General features: G+C 35.7%; 1 protein-coding gene across 1 annotated transcript in view; it reads right to left on the bottom strand.

The window, feature by feature from the left end:
• Positions 1-12810, bottom strand: part of LOC115238946 — a 48514-nt gene that overhangs the window by 20423 nt on the left and 15281 nt on the right. The window contains exons 8-17 of the mRNA XM_029813177.1: positions 10115-10348; positions 8317-8583; positions 6550-6878; positions 5778-6333; positions 5114-5520; positions 4845-4971; positions 4243-4704; positions 4011-4163; positions 3194-3328; positions 2258-2363 (exon numbers count right to left, since the gene is read on the bottom strand). Of these exons, the coding sequence (XP_029669037.1) occupies positions 2258-2363; positions 3194-3328; positions 4011-4163; positions 4243-4704; positions 4845-4971; positions 5114-5520; positions 5778-6333; positions 6550-6878; positions 8317-8583; positions 10115-10348 (2776 nt within the window). The remainder of the gene's footprint in view (positions 1-2257; positions 2364-3193; positions 3329-4010; positions 4164-4242; positions 4705-4844; positions 4972-5113; positions 5521-5777; positions 6334-6549; positions 6879-8316; positions 8584-10114; positions 10349-12810) is intronic.

Here is a 12810-nt window from a genome sequence, read left to right as displayed (position 1 = left end):
TATATATATATATATATGTGTGTGTGTGTGTGTGTAAAATTTTAAATATTTACGTGAATTTCGTTTGTATATATAATCAATGTTTCCGCATTAACGGCATTTCCGTTGTTTTTGGATACGTGCCGTTTGTAATTTCGCAATATTCAGCATATATTGCCTATGAAATACCAGTACAAATCCTTCAGTGTTATGACAAGGAATCATAAAAGGAATTTTCGTACGAAAACTGTCCAAAGCGATACAGAAACCGTTATTTCGTTTGGCGTAAACATGGCGGCAATTGTATTAGAAAAAGAACTTTGAATATGTCGCTCGGGGCGAACGTGTTCGGTAACGAACATTCGCCACGAATAATATGACACGCTGTAAAATAAACTTCAAATATCGATCGACGCGAAGGATAAATATTGTTCATGATTAATTACGATACAAAACTAACTGCGCGAGCGCGCAATAATAATGAGACAATCGTGACGGAAGCAGTAGATACGTACGCAAATCGCTCGAGGCTATCTTCTCCCTTTGCGCGAGCATTAGAGTCAGTAATGTTGTCGGAGCGAAGAACTCAAGGTAACGGGCTCTCGGATACGTCGATCCTCCGGAATGCGCGGTATCCTTCTTTTTTATGGAAATCGCGATCGCGACGCGAGCTCGATAAAACACTACGACGAGCGAACGTTCGGTAACGTCCGATCTGATCCGAGCGCATCGAAACACTGTGACGACATTCGCGTTCGCGGGCGCGAGCACTGCGATCCCACGTGACGCCTGAAGTCAACCGCGATACGAGAGCGAGCGGGCGCGAATGAATAGCGAGATGCGCTCGCGGTAGCGCGGGATTCGCGTTTTTATACACTCTCTAATAATAGGGGAGAGTCGTTTAGTTTATATAAGACATGAGAGACTCTCTCGAATACCACAATCGCGAGAATGCGTGTCCACCTACACGCACCTTGGCACCCACATGCACGTGTTGTTGGAGATTTAATTAAATGTACGATTGAAATAAATTTGTCATTAATCTTCTTAACTTGACACTGATCCGAGAGATAATCGAAAGTTTTTAGCGAATATATTACTACTAACGACGATGTGTCTGTAATGGATAATACTGCGAGGCGATTTATTTATATATATAATGCGAATGTGACTTTGAAAGTATAGATATTTTCTACTTTCTCTTGTCTCCGGATATGTTTATATTCGAACTACGTTGGCTAGAAAGTATATAGTGTTTTTTCTTTTTAACGTCAATCTAAATTTTTGCATTACAGATGTGCGTAATTGTGCGTTATACAACCTATCCTAATTATGATAAATATTTTGCGTCAGTTAATTTTTATTAATAGATATAATATTGGAAATACGCATTTATATATATGAAAGGATAATATTTAATTCTTATTATATATATCTCATTGTCTCGCATAATATTCTTTTTAGTGTAATTCTTTTGCTTTCTTTTATAATTTTGATAATATTTCTTTTACTTCTATTTAAAACAAATATATATAAATCTGCAAAGTTAGAGTATAATGCTGAAAACGGCGTATTTATTGAATAATAATTACAATCGTAATAAACGCAAAACGCATTAAAATAATATAGAAAATATTACACATGCTATTATTTTTATGATACATGCTAATAAACAGATTTATTTAAAGATATTTATTACATAAATAATAAGAGAAATAAATATATATGTAAAATAAAATAAATATATATAAAATAAACAATATTAAAACCGAATTCATGCTTTTCTTTTTTCTAAGTTTTTTCTAATTAAATATTCGACGAGTCGTGCACACGAACAATAATGATAGAATTAGAGCGCCGGTTTCACGATGATAGTAGATTACAAGTAATTTTAGCACAGAAGAATATAGTTACTTTTTTAGTAGATTCATAAAACAGAATCGTAAAATTTTTACACAATAAAATTGCGCACACTCTAATTTTCGCTATCTATCTGCCCGTTCGAAAAAATAAAGACGATTATACTGATAATATAAGATAAAAATCAGATACGATGAAATAATGTAATCGTATGTTTCACGCCTCTTTGTACAAAAACAGCTTTGTGCTATATGTGTATTAACATGCAATAATATAAAAATGGCTAAAGACAGTTTTTATCTCGTATTCTATCAGAAAAAATAAGCAATAGAGTAAGTTCCTTCAGGCCAAAGTAACAAGTACAAAGCAATAATTATATACAGGAACGATATAAAATTAATTAACTGATCGTACTCACCGCGAACTTGTTTCGAATATTTTTCATTTCGCAAGTATCCGTTCTGCGAGTCCATTACAGTCTGCAAACACCCTAAGTTTTCTTTACACGCAGACTCCATTTCGGCCTATTAGAGATAGAAAGGTAAACTCGATTAACTACTATGTCTGCCATTATCATGACATGTCATGACATATCATGACATAAATCGAACATAAAGTAGTGCATTTTTATTAATCAATTTATTACATTATTTTATTATCGTAGCTAATATATATAATAATAAAAAATAGCTTGCGCGTTTTAGCAATTACAATTAAGCAATCATGACAGTTTACCCGAAAATAATAGTGCACGATTTAATGACACTTACTACATAGAATCTTTATAATAGAAGAAAAAGAGAATAATAAAAAATAATAAAGAAATGGTTTTGAAGATTTTACGGGAAAGATAATTATTATGATAATCTCAATTTTTCCTTTAAAGAAAAAATAAATAAAAACTTTGATAAAACTGCAAACCTTAATATATAATAAATTAAAGAATTGCTAATTTTAATATATAACAAATTATAGAATCGAAATATAGAGATATACATATAAATCTTATTCATCTCACAACACAAGATTTTTTTGTTTTTTAAGTATAACTAATGAAAATTATACTAAAAAAGTAGTTTGGAATCTAATCCAACAGCATATGATATACGCTACTAATAATAGGAGAGGAAATATAATATTATAGGATAAACTTAAACTATGTTTTATATATTCATATATGCGTAACAGTATTTATGATACGGGCGACCTAATACAATTACTACCTACATAATGAAACAAAATAACGAATAAAACGAGTAAGGGATAAAGCAAAAACCAGACTCCAAAAGCATCTATAATTTGATATGCATACAGGGGGACATTCTATTGCAAACATTAGTAACAAAATACGTACGAGTTCTGCAGGAATCACGCCATTGGATCTTACAAAAGCATTTTCAGCAAGTATAAGCTGTGATTGTAAATTCTCTACGATTTTTCGTAAATTTTCTTCATCACTATCACTCTCTTCCGTACTATCGCCAATTTCCTAAAAAACGATTAGAATTTGCATGAGTATTATTGATTACATAACGCACATGATGTTTCCTCTTTCTCTTTCTCTCTCTCGTGAAATACACAAAATATTATATAGATACAATCAACATATATACCATACATAAATGCACAAGCCATCATATTAACATTGACGTTATGCAAATGATTTATCTTTCTTTTGATCCTTTTTTTCTAATATTAATTTTTGATTATTTATCGATAATATATATTTCTATTATATGTCTTTATTTTAAGATTTATCAATGTAATCAGCTTCAAAAGCAACTTTAGAAGAGAGAAATCACAATTCATATAAATCAGAAAGTTAATATACTTATATTACAATTTATATCATAATTGGATAAGATATCTCAAAACTTGCATACAATTAATAATCATATTATGAAAAAATAAAACACTTCTATATTGCTTGAAAAGTTTATTTATCGTGACTGTGATCTAAGCAGTAATGATCTAAGATGTTTTATGAATGTATATTTCTATCAATAAACATAATAAAAAATGGCACAATATTCGAATATCATATAGGTACATAAAAATTATTAATGTATTATTATTTAATTAATTATGTAACTTTTTTTTTCGCAACATTGGCCTTTTTATAGGAAGAATATGGATACTTGATCGAGAAAGAATAATAGTACAGGACCTACATGATATGTGCGAATCTTAGGAATGGCGCTTATACTGGATGCGCATTCTGACTGACTATCGAGAAAATTTCGATAATCATCTCCAAAATCCAATAATCGTCGAGCCATCTCTACATCTAATGGTTCACTGTAAGCTTCACTCATATACTTCTCCTGTAAATCAACAAATTGATAATATAGAGCAATCCTTTATAAGCATTTATTAAAAATGCTATGCAATTTTTTGTATCACCTGGTAATTATCCCAAGCCTGTTCGTATAATGAATTGTTACCAAGACTGTTCATCTCTACATCACTGTCTACATTTAACTGCTGACTGGTTAGTTCTTTGCTATTCAACGCGTTATTCAACATATTGTTATCGGAAGCGAGATGTCCTTGAGCATAATTATGATCTTCGCTTTCAATCTCTGATGTGGAAGCAATTGGCTTGCAACAAAGTAACCTGAGCGGCGTAGAATTATTAGCAAGCGCCGTTTCTGCATGTAATTGTTGATAAACAGTACAGCCCGAGAAAGACCCGGATTTAACAAGAGTCGTCGAACGACTGTGGCAGTTTTCTTTTGGAACTGTATGCATTGTGCGATTTAGATACATTTTACGAGACGAGCGTTGCTGATTCGAGCTGCCATCGCTACCCGCCGAATGATGATTGACATGCACGCTTTCCGAACTAGATTCGCTCTTACGACCCTAAATGAATATAAGTTGATAATTTGATATATTTATTTGACGTGATCTATAAAATAGTTCGAAGAGAAAGACACATTTAACATGATTTAATAAACAATTTCATATCAATACTTTTTATATCGTAATCTAATTTCTCTTACCAAAGTCTTTTTACGCAATCTATTTTTCTTTCTGCGAAATGAAATATTTCTAACTACACGATCATCAGGGCATATAAGAGACTCTTCTAACAAAGTAGATGTGGAATTAAATGATTTCCGTGTTCCTCTGCAATATAAATATATTTGATAATATATTTAATATATCCTTTATTTCAGAAAAAATTAATTAGTCAATAATTAATATAAAAGCTGATTTAAAAAAATAAGGAAAACCGAAAACGAAGATTATTAAAAGACAATATACTTACGTAGCATCCAAGGATACAGATTTGGTAGGCGGAGTTGTGACTAACTGATGAAGCGCAGTCTCGGATATAGAGAATGGTAAAAAAGGATCGTTTATCTGAGCTAAATTAGGATTATTTCCGATTTGAGAGATACAAGAAACGCTCCATGGTCTCGATCCTTTCACTTTTTGTTTAGACCGCATTACGACTTTAGGCGTGTTCTCGTCGGGGGGTACTTCGTTAACAGGCGTTTTCTGAAAATTATAGAGTATCTCTTGTGAAGGGGACTGCGATATACACTCGAGAGCGCCTTCGAATCGACGATAGGTCGCGACGCTGCTCTGTAAATCGTCCGACGATATCGATTGTCTTTCTCCATCGGATTCCTCCGTTGTATATTCACCGCTGGCATCGCAACTATCTAATGGCTGTAATATATACGTACCGTAATTATGAATGTATCGTACATTCTATTATTTGGTGTATCCTTATGTGTAAAATTCGCGCAATACATTTTTTACATAAATACCAACATATTATTAAAAATAACAATAGTATCAAAAATATAAACACACAATTTTACGCACAAGATTTATATACCAAATAAAATATTTAATTCAATCTAAAAGAACACTGTTCATTGTGTTCTGTTTTTCTAGAAGTTTATCGATCTAATTTAATTTACCTGTGATCTGCCCTCGTAACTTCTCGACGCGTTCAACTTTAACCATTCCTTTACGCGCGCATATTTAGCTCGATGATTATTCGTTATGTTCTTCTCCTCGAATACTAATTGCGAAAAGCTGCGCGAGGCTGTATGTCGCTCTTCACCAATCAAGTTTTCCACTTCTTTAATTAATTTTTGGATACTTGACTTATCATTCTTCCTTTCATCATCGCTATCTTTTTGTTGAGCATCATGATCATGCATACGTTCTGCAGACATTTCTCTCTCGTTGTCTCGTTGTTTTGCATTTTTCGCCGATATAAAATGCATATTTTCTGACATAGCTATCCGTGGACTTTCGTCAAAATCTAGACGGACCACAACGTTCGTCCTGCGCTGCTCCGAAATGATAAACGAATTATTTTGACGAGTAGAAGTATAAGTCCACTCCTCCTCGGAGGAATCGTCCACTGTGTTTGACGATTCCTGGATTGGTTGACTACAATCCACCTCGGAATCGGTATCCAGATGTTTAAAATAAAAGGTAGCACAGTTCTTTGATTTTCTATCGGACCTAAACATCAGAAAACAATCTAGTATTGAATATATATATATATATGGATAATACTTTAGCAGTTTATTAAAAGCATCGAGATTATAACCATGAAACTTATGCTAGCATGGCAAAAATGAATGTTAAAGAGCTGACAGGCAATCAATTTTGGAACAATTATGATTTATCGTTCGAGTTTGCGAAATAAGCGTGAGAAGGATAAACAATGCGACTCACATGTTGAACGAGGCAGCAACTTCTGTTGCGCCACAACGTTTCACAAGCTCGGTCTTCGTCCGCAAACCCTTATTGGATTTTTCTGTACTTTTGACTTGCACGGTACCCGCCGCGTCGATTTCATCGCATGACTCCTGCATCGCCGCTGTCGATGTTGTTATCGGTACAGTATCCGGTGTAGGCGGCATATCGTTGACGCTCACTCCGTTGTCCTCGACGTCACCTTCCTCCCCTTGATCCCCCGCGGTAGACGTAATGGAACTAGTGGCTTCTTGTTTTGCCGGTTCGTCAGACTTTGTGTCCATCACACACAGCTGACATAATTCATCCTGCACATCGTAAGAAAAAGCATAGTCGATATTGTTATTAATATTTTATTAATGCGAGCATCGCATACTGTATCGCGCGTTCTATCTTCGCACATCTGAATATCAAAAAATTCTCGCGCAATAAGCGATTAATTATCGAGTAAGATATTTAGATATTTATAATCAACGTGATCCTTCTTAAAACTGCTGATTTGCATCGTTTTACTAAATAGCTTACAAAAATTGATAGCAGAAGTTATCTCTGAATATTTTAAATCAGTTTCAATTTCGAACACTACACAATGTCGATATATATGGTGTAGTGAGTGAAAGATACAATTCTTCGTGCATCAAAATATCTATGATTTAAGAGGTACTGTTCTCGAAGGTCTTTCACAAGATCTCGGTCGCCCGACACGGATACCGTGGTTTTTGTCACATAGTCGACCGCTATTTTTTGTCAGGATCACCGTCTACCATGGTGCACAGCCTTCTTACTGTATATGCGTGCCCGATTCGTTTTACAGAAGCCGTTTTTCGCAAGCCTTCTATGCGATACTTTGTCCACTTAGCACATTCGGATAACGCGCTCTACTCTAGCCTACACAATGTAAAGTGGTAGTAACATGAAGCACTCTTATCTTTCGTAAAGCTAAGACGACGTTTAGTTTAACTCGTGCAATTGTGAGATTTCAGGGAGGAAGAGTAATTCGCGACTCTCTTACTTACTTGGTAAGAATGCGTTCATCGAGGTTGATTAAACGCTAACGCAAATTCCGAGCTATCGTAGCATTATATAACGGTAAGAATTAATTAGAGCAAGCTGCGCCCATCATCGAAAGAATATGTCAGCAGGGAGTAGAGTTAACATCTCGACGCGTGAATCGAGATTCGCGCAGCGTTCGAAAACCGGGTCAATGACTTAATAGTCATGTTTCATGACAGCAATATGGAGAACAATAGTAGCTGCCGATTCTTGGAATATAATCTAAACGAGCTGTTTCCTGTCTAACAATTTTTTACAAGAGATGCAAAAGCGAAAGGTTTTGACACGCGATATTTTGCAGCGAATACTACGAAAGCTGCGAGATGGAAAGGATGAGAGACTTGGTTGATTTAAATTTATATCTAAACCTTATTTATACCGATATTTTTTTTGCGTGATTAAGTCAATCTTATCTTTCTCAGATTATTTTACAATCGGAACATAAGTATGACTCCCGTTACTTGCGTGATTCACTCGCCGCATAAACCTTATTTATATTTCTATAACGACATGGCTCCTCGCTATGCGGTCACGACAGTATTCTGTGACAATAATAGGGAACCTTTCCAATTCGTAAATAATGGATTTCGTGCAAAGTTAGCGGGATGCTCGGTTCACTCGTCCCAAAAGGTCGACGAATCAAAGCAAACTGCCGAGCGAGAGGATCCGTCTATGCCCGATAAAGTGACATACCTCGAAATACGATCCTTCGCCAACGGATCGGTTCTCGGAAGAGGCGTCGCTGTCGGACGGGTCGGTCCTCGCTCCGGAGACTGAATGATGATCGAAGTACTCGGAACCCGAGTTGTGTTCGGCAACGCGCTTCGCGCGTCCCGTACGCCTCGAGCGAACAGACTGTCCCGGCGATTCCGTTCCGGAGCCACGCGATCGTCCGCGGCTGAGACGAGGCTGTTTCGTGACAGGTCCCTCGTCGCTGTCGCTACTGCAAGACGCGGCGTTCTGAAACAATAAACAGCCGAATCCCTTTTACTCGATACTAAGCGATAATGTAATATAACAGCGGTTCTCTGCATAAATTTATGTTATCAATTTATATCTGTAATCAGTTTTCGTCATCACCGAAAACGTCGAATATATTATATGCGCGTTGCTACGTACAACACTTATCTTGTATTAATAGAGTTATCGCTCACTATCAGCGCTGCTGCGTCATACGACGTGATTGGAATTGATGAGAGAGAGTTGTAGTCACCTAATGCTTTACTGAGATACTTTGTTCAAATTTCTATGTCCGCTTTCAACGAGAGATAACTGGATAAGGATGGATTCGTAGGAGAAAACCTCTTGATAAAATTTTATTTAAACAAACATAAGGCAGGGGGATTTAAAAAAGAAAATTTCATAGACGTTATATCTCCAATGGAAAAATTACGCATATTTGAAGTTGTAAAAGTGCAGAGATCTATGGTCTCTGTATTTAAACTGTCGTGTCATAAACTAAAATAAGTATTTGTTTACACTATCAAGTAAGGATAGATAGCGACGTACACACACAACGCGCGACTGACAAAATGTTCTTTTTGATAAATCTAAAAATCACAGGCGTTCCCCGTCTTTATCTTGCATTGCAGATTTAATGTAAAATGAATACGTTTACATATTACAAGAGAATATTTTGTCTTATAATGTGAATCAATCTCGAATAAGCCTTTTAAATTCTATCTATTTCATAACACAAATTCATCAAATTATTCACAAACTCACGTTAAAATTTCCATTTCTGTTATTAAAATCGTACAATAAGTAATTTTTACTTCGATGCATAAACCATTAAATTTCATAAAAGAAGTTGTTCATGTAAAGGAGTGCCTACTTCCGCAGTAAGTTGCATTTAGAATATAGTTTTGCTTAAGGCTTTCTTTCTCTTTGTGCGTCGGATAAAACGGAACCATATAGCAGCAGACACTCAATATACTATTCTTAATTGTCATCAATTGTGAGGCATCTTCGTCAATTGCACAATCACTAGTAAGTTATTGCTTGCCCACACTTTACTTCCCGCCTATTCGCTCATCCCCGTCGATCGATCTTGTCTGACATAGTTTCTCACAAGTTTGAGTTTAATTACCGCAGCCAGCACAGCGGGATTAACAACCGAGGAGCAGAATACTGACAAATTTAATTCAAAGTGATAGAACGAAGACAGTAATCTATATTTTAATTAGAAGCGCACTTTCACATTTCAAATATATTGCTTTTTGTAACATGATATTGCCATCTTAGATTGCATAGCGCAATCTGAAATAAATTAAAATCATAGTTTGAATCATAGTTAAAATTATAATTTGAAAACTTAATATTTTTCATGTGTTTTTTTCGCATTCGCGCCATGTAATAATAAAATAATGATTTTTGAAAAAAAAAAAAATAATATTTTCATATATAAGTATATCGTTTAATCACTTCAATTATTCACGATCATAGATGAGGTACATCTTTTTGTGAAAAATAAAAAATACAGATGGCTTACCTTATTTCTTATACGAGATACGAGGGTTTCAATGTGATACTGCCATTCCAAGGACAATAGAAACAGTTGATGCCAACGTCGTTCCAATGATCTTGCTATCTGTAAAGGCTGCGAAAATTGATGTTGCTGCTTTTGCTGTTGCTTCTGCTCCTGTTGTTGCGTGAAAACTTTATCTCCTAATTTGACAACCGAACTGACAATACGTCCGTGCGCCTTAATGTCTCGTTGGAGTACCTGAAACATAAATTTGTCACGCGTCTGTTACTATCTTAAATTAAAAAGAAAGAGAAATTGACAGATCGCGATCGGTGTAGATTTCTATCTTAATATTTTATCTCCTTGCCTAGATTCTATAAATCCTGATACAGATATATACATGCAGCTATGTAGAAAATGTAAATTAGATAAATGTGAAACAAGTATGCGAAACGTATCTCAGTGCAACATCGACATATTTGAATCTAACTGTTCAACGACGCTGATGACGATTAATAACGTACTGAGTTCATGATACCCCGGGTAAGATCGAGTCGGAAGAAAGTAAGCGTAGCTTAGGCGCGTGTATCGCGTGTAGATGTCGATATACACTATGTGTGTGTGTGTGTGTGTGTGTGTGCTAGAACATAAAGGTTAAACGTACTTGTACAAAAGAAACATTTAAACTTCTTTATTACTTCCGCCAAGCCAAGCCACGCTAGTTAGTAAGTAGGCTCTATGTAGAAAATGTAAATTAGATAAATGTGAAACAAGTATGCGAAACGTATCTCAGTGCAACATCGACATATTTGAATCTAACTGTTCAACGACGCTGATGACGATTAATAACGTACTGAGTTCATGATACCCCGGGTGTCGGAAGGTCGGAAGAAAGTAAGCGTAGCTTAGGCGCGTGTATCGCGTGTAGACGTCGATATACACTATGTGTGTGTGTGTGTGTGTGTGTGTGTGTGTGTGTGTGTGTATGCTAGAACATAAAGGTTAAACGTACTTGTAGAAAAGAAACACTTAAACTTCTTTATTACTTCCGCCAAGCCAAGCCACGCTAGTTAGTAAGTAGGCTCTTCCTCTCTCTCTCTCTTTCTTTCTCTCTTTTGTAACGCGTATGTTCGCGTTTCCTCAAATCGAGACTCTAAATCTCCGCGAGAAACAAAGGTGTTAGATATCACTCCACGCAGTTCGTATTAGCCCACTTTCTCTGATAAATTGCATATGATTATGTGTGATTGTTCTACTTATCTCGACGCCGATTGCCGCGTCGTTCTGTGAGCAACAACGTGCGGTTCGCTTTCACGCGCGTTCTTGTATGGCTCTCGTCGACTGAAACTTTTTCCTCTCTTCCTACATCGCCCCTTCATTGTCAATCGCTCATTCCAACGAAAGGAGTAATGCGTCGGCAGCAAGGAACCAGCCGGTTATGAAAGCGTGAATATCTCTCCGACAGAATGTGAAACGTATATCAATCGAGCTAGTCTCAGCGCTCATTAATAACTTTATTACTGTATTAATAAAAAATTCAGCGTATTTCGCAGATCAATTTTCCTGTCAGATAATGGATAGGGTGAAATCATAACTGTGGCTATGCATTTTCCTCTAGTAACTCTTGTGTAATACTCTTAATACATGAAACATATATCCATTAAGAAAATATGTAATATAAAAAAAATATTTTCTTAAAAATTACATATATCTTAACGAAGATTGATATGTTTGTTTTCGTAACTTTCGGTCTGCATTCCGAATACCGGTCTCAAGCACGCGGTGCTATATAATAATATAATATACGGTTGCACGCATGGAATCTGATAAGGAACAAGTAGGATGCCCGTGATAAAATGTGTGCTAAGGAAAACGTAAAGGAATAAAATAAAATTTATCGTGCGTTGCGCAGTAATCTTAACGCGCTTTCGAAGAAAGTTCAGCGACAGTACACTAAGAATCGTGAGAGAGAGAGAGAGAGAGAGAGAGAAGTGAATTGCCATGTATATGTTCGAGAAGAGAAACACGATCACTACTTGATCAAAGGTATGTAATTTATGGTTTGAATTCATAATGTCAAGTCGCCACGTGGAACGCGAGACGAATTGCGGGAGAGATGTTGCGTCGGTGGCAATCCACGCACGCCGTCGATGTGTTATTGACATTCACTGATAGTTTCGACGTGCTTTTACCCCGCGGAATGATGCATCCGTTATGTTATCAATTCCAGAACTCTTTCTCTCTATTTATCTATAATTTTATTAATAGAGTTAAAGAGATATTTATATAGATATATTTTAGATAAGAAAAATAACAATTAAATATTCAAGAAGAGAACGATGAATCTAATGAATAATGATTGATTGAGAAAATAGATTAGCAAAATTAGAATCTACAGATAGAAAAATAGAGAACGCATGAAAAATTGTGAAATGAAACGAGAAAGATAAAAAAATTATGTATAAAGAGAGATAATTGCACGAGTGCTTTCGTGATTACATATAAAAATAATTCGAAAAAGTCATTCTTTGCCGAGGTGAAAATTATTATAAAAGCCCGGCCGGTCTTTCCAGCTCTTCGCTTTTCCACCTCTTCAACTGGTTTCTATCGCGCTTGTCAGAATGTCGTCGGCACATCCCAAGTTGAAGGCCTCGACGCTGATGTTAGGGCAATAACCTCTGGTTACGTTGCAATACTAACAACTACAGACTATAAAAAAA

The sequence above is a fragment of the Formica exsecta genome, unplaced genomic scaffold, assembly GCF_003651465.1.
Source record: "Formica exsecta isolate Colony F162 unplaced genomic scaffold, ASM365146v1 scaffold363, whole genome shotgun sequence".
Classification (NCBI taxonomy): Eukaryota; Metazoa; Arthropoda; class Insecta; order Hymenoptera; family Formicidae; genus Formica; species Formica exsecta.
This window is presented reverse-complemented; position numbering and strand designations above follow the sequence as displayed.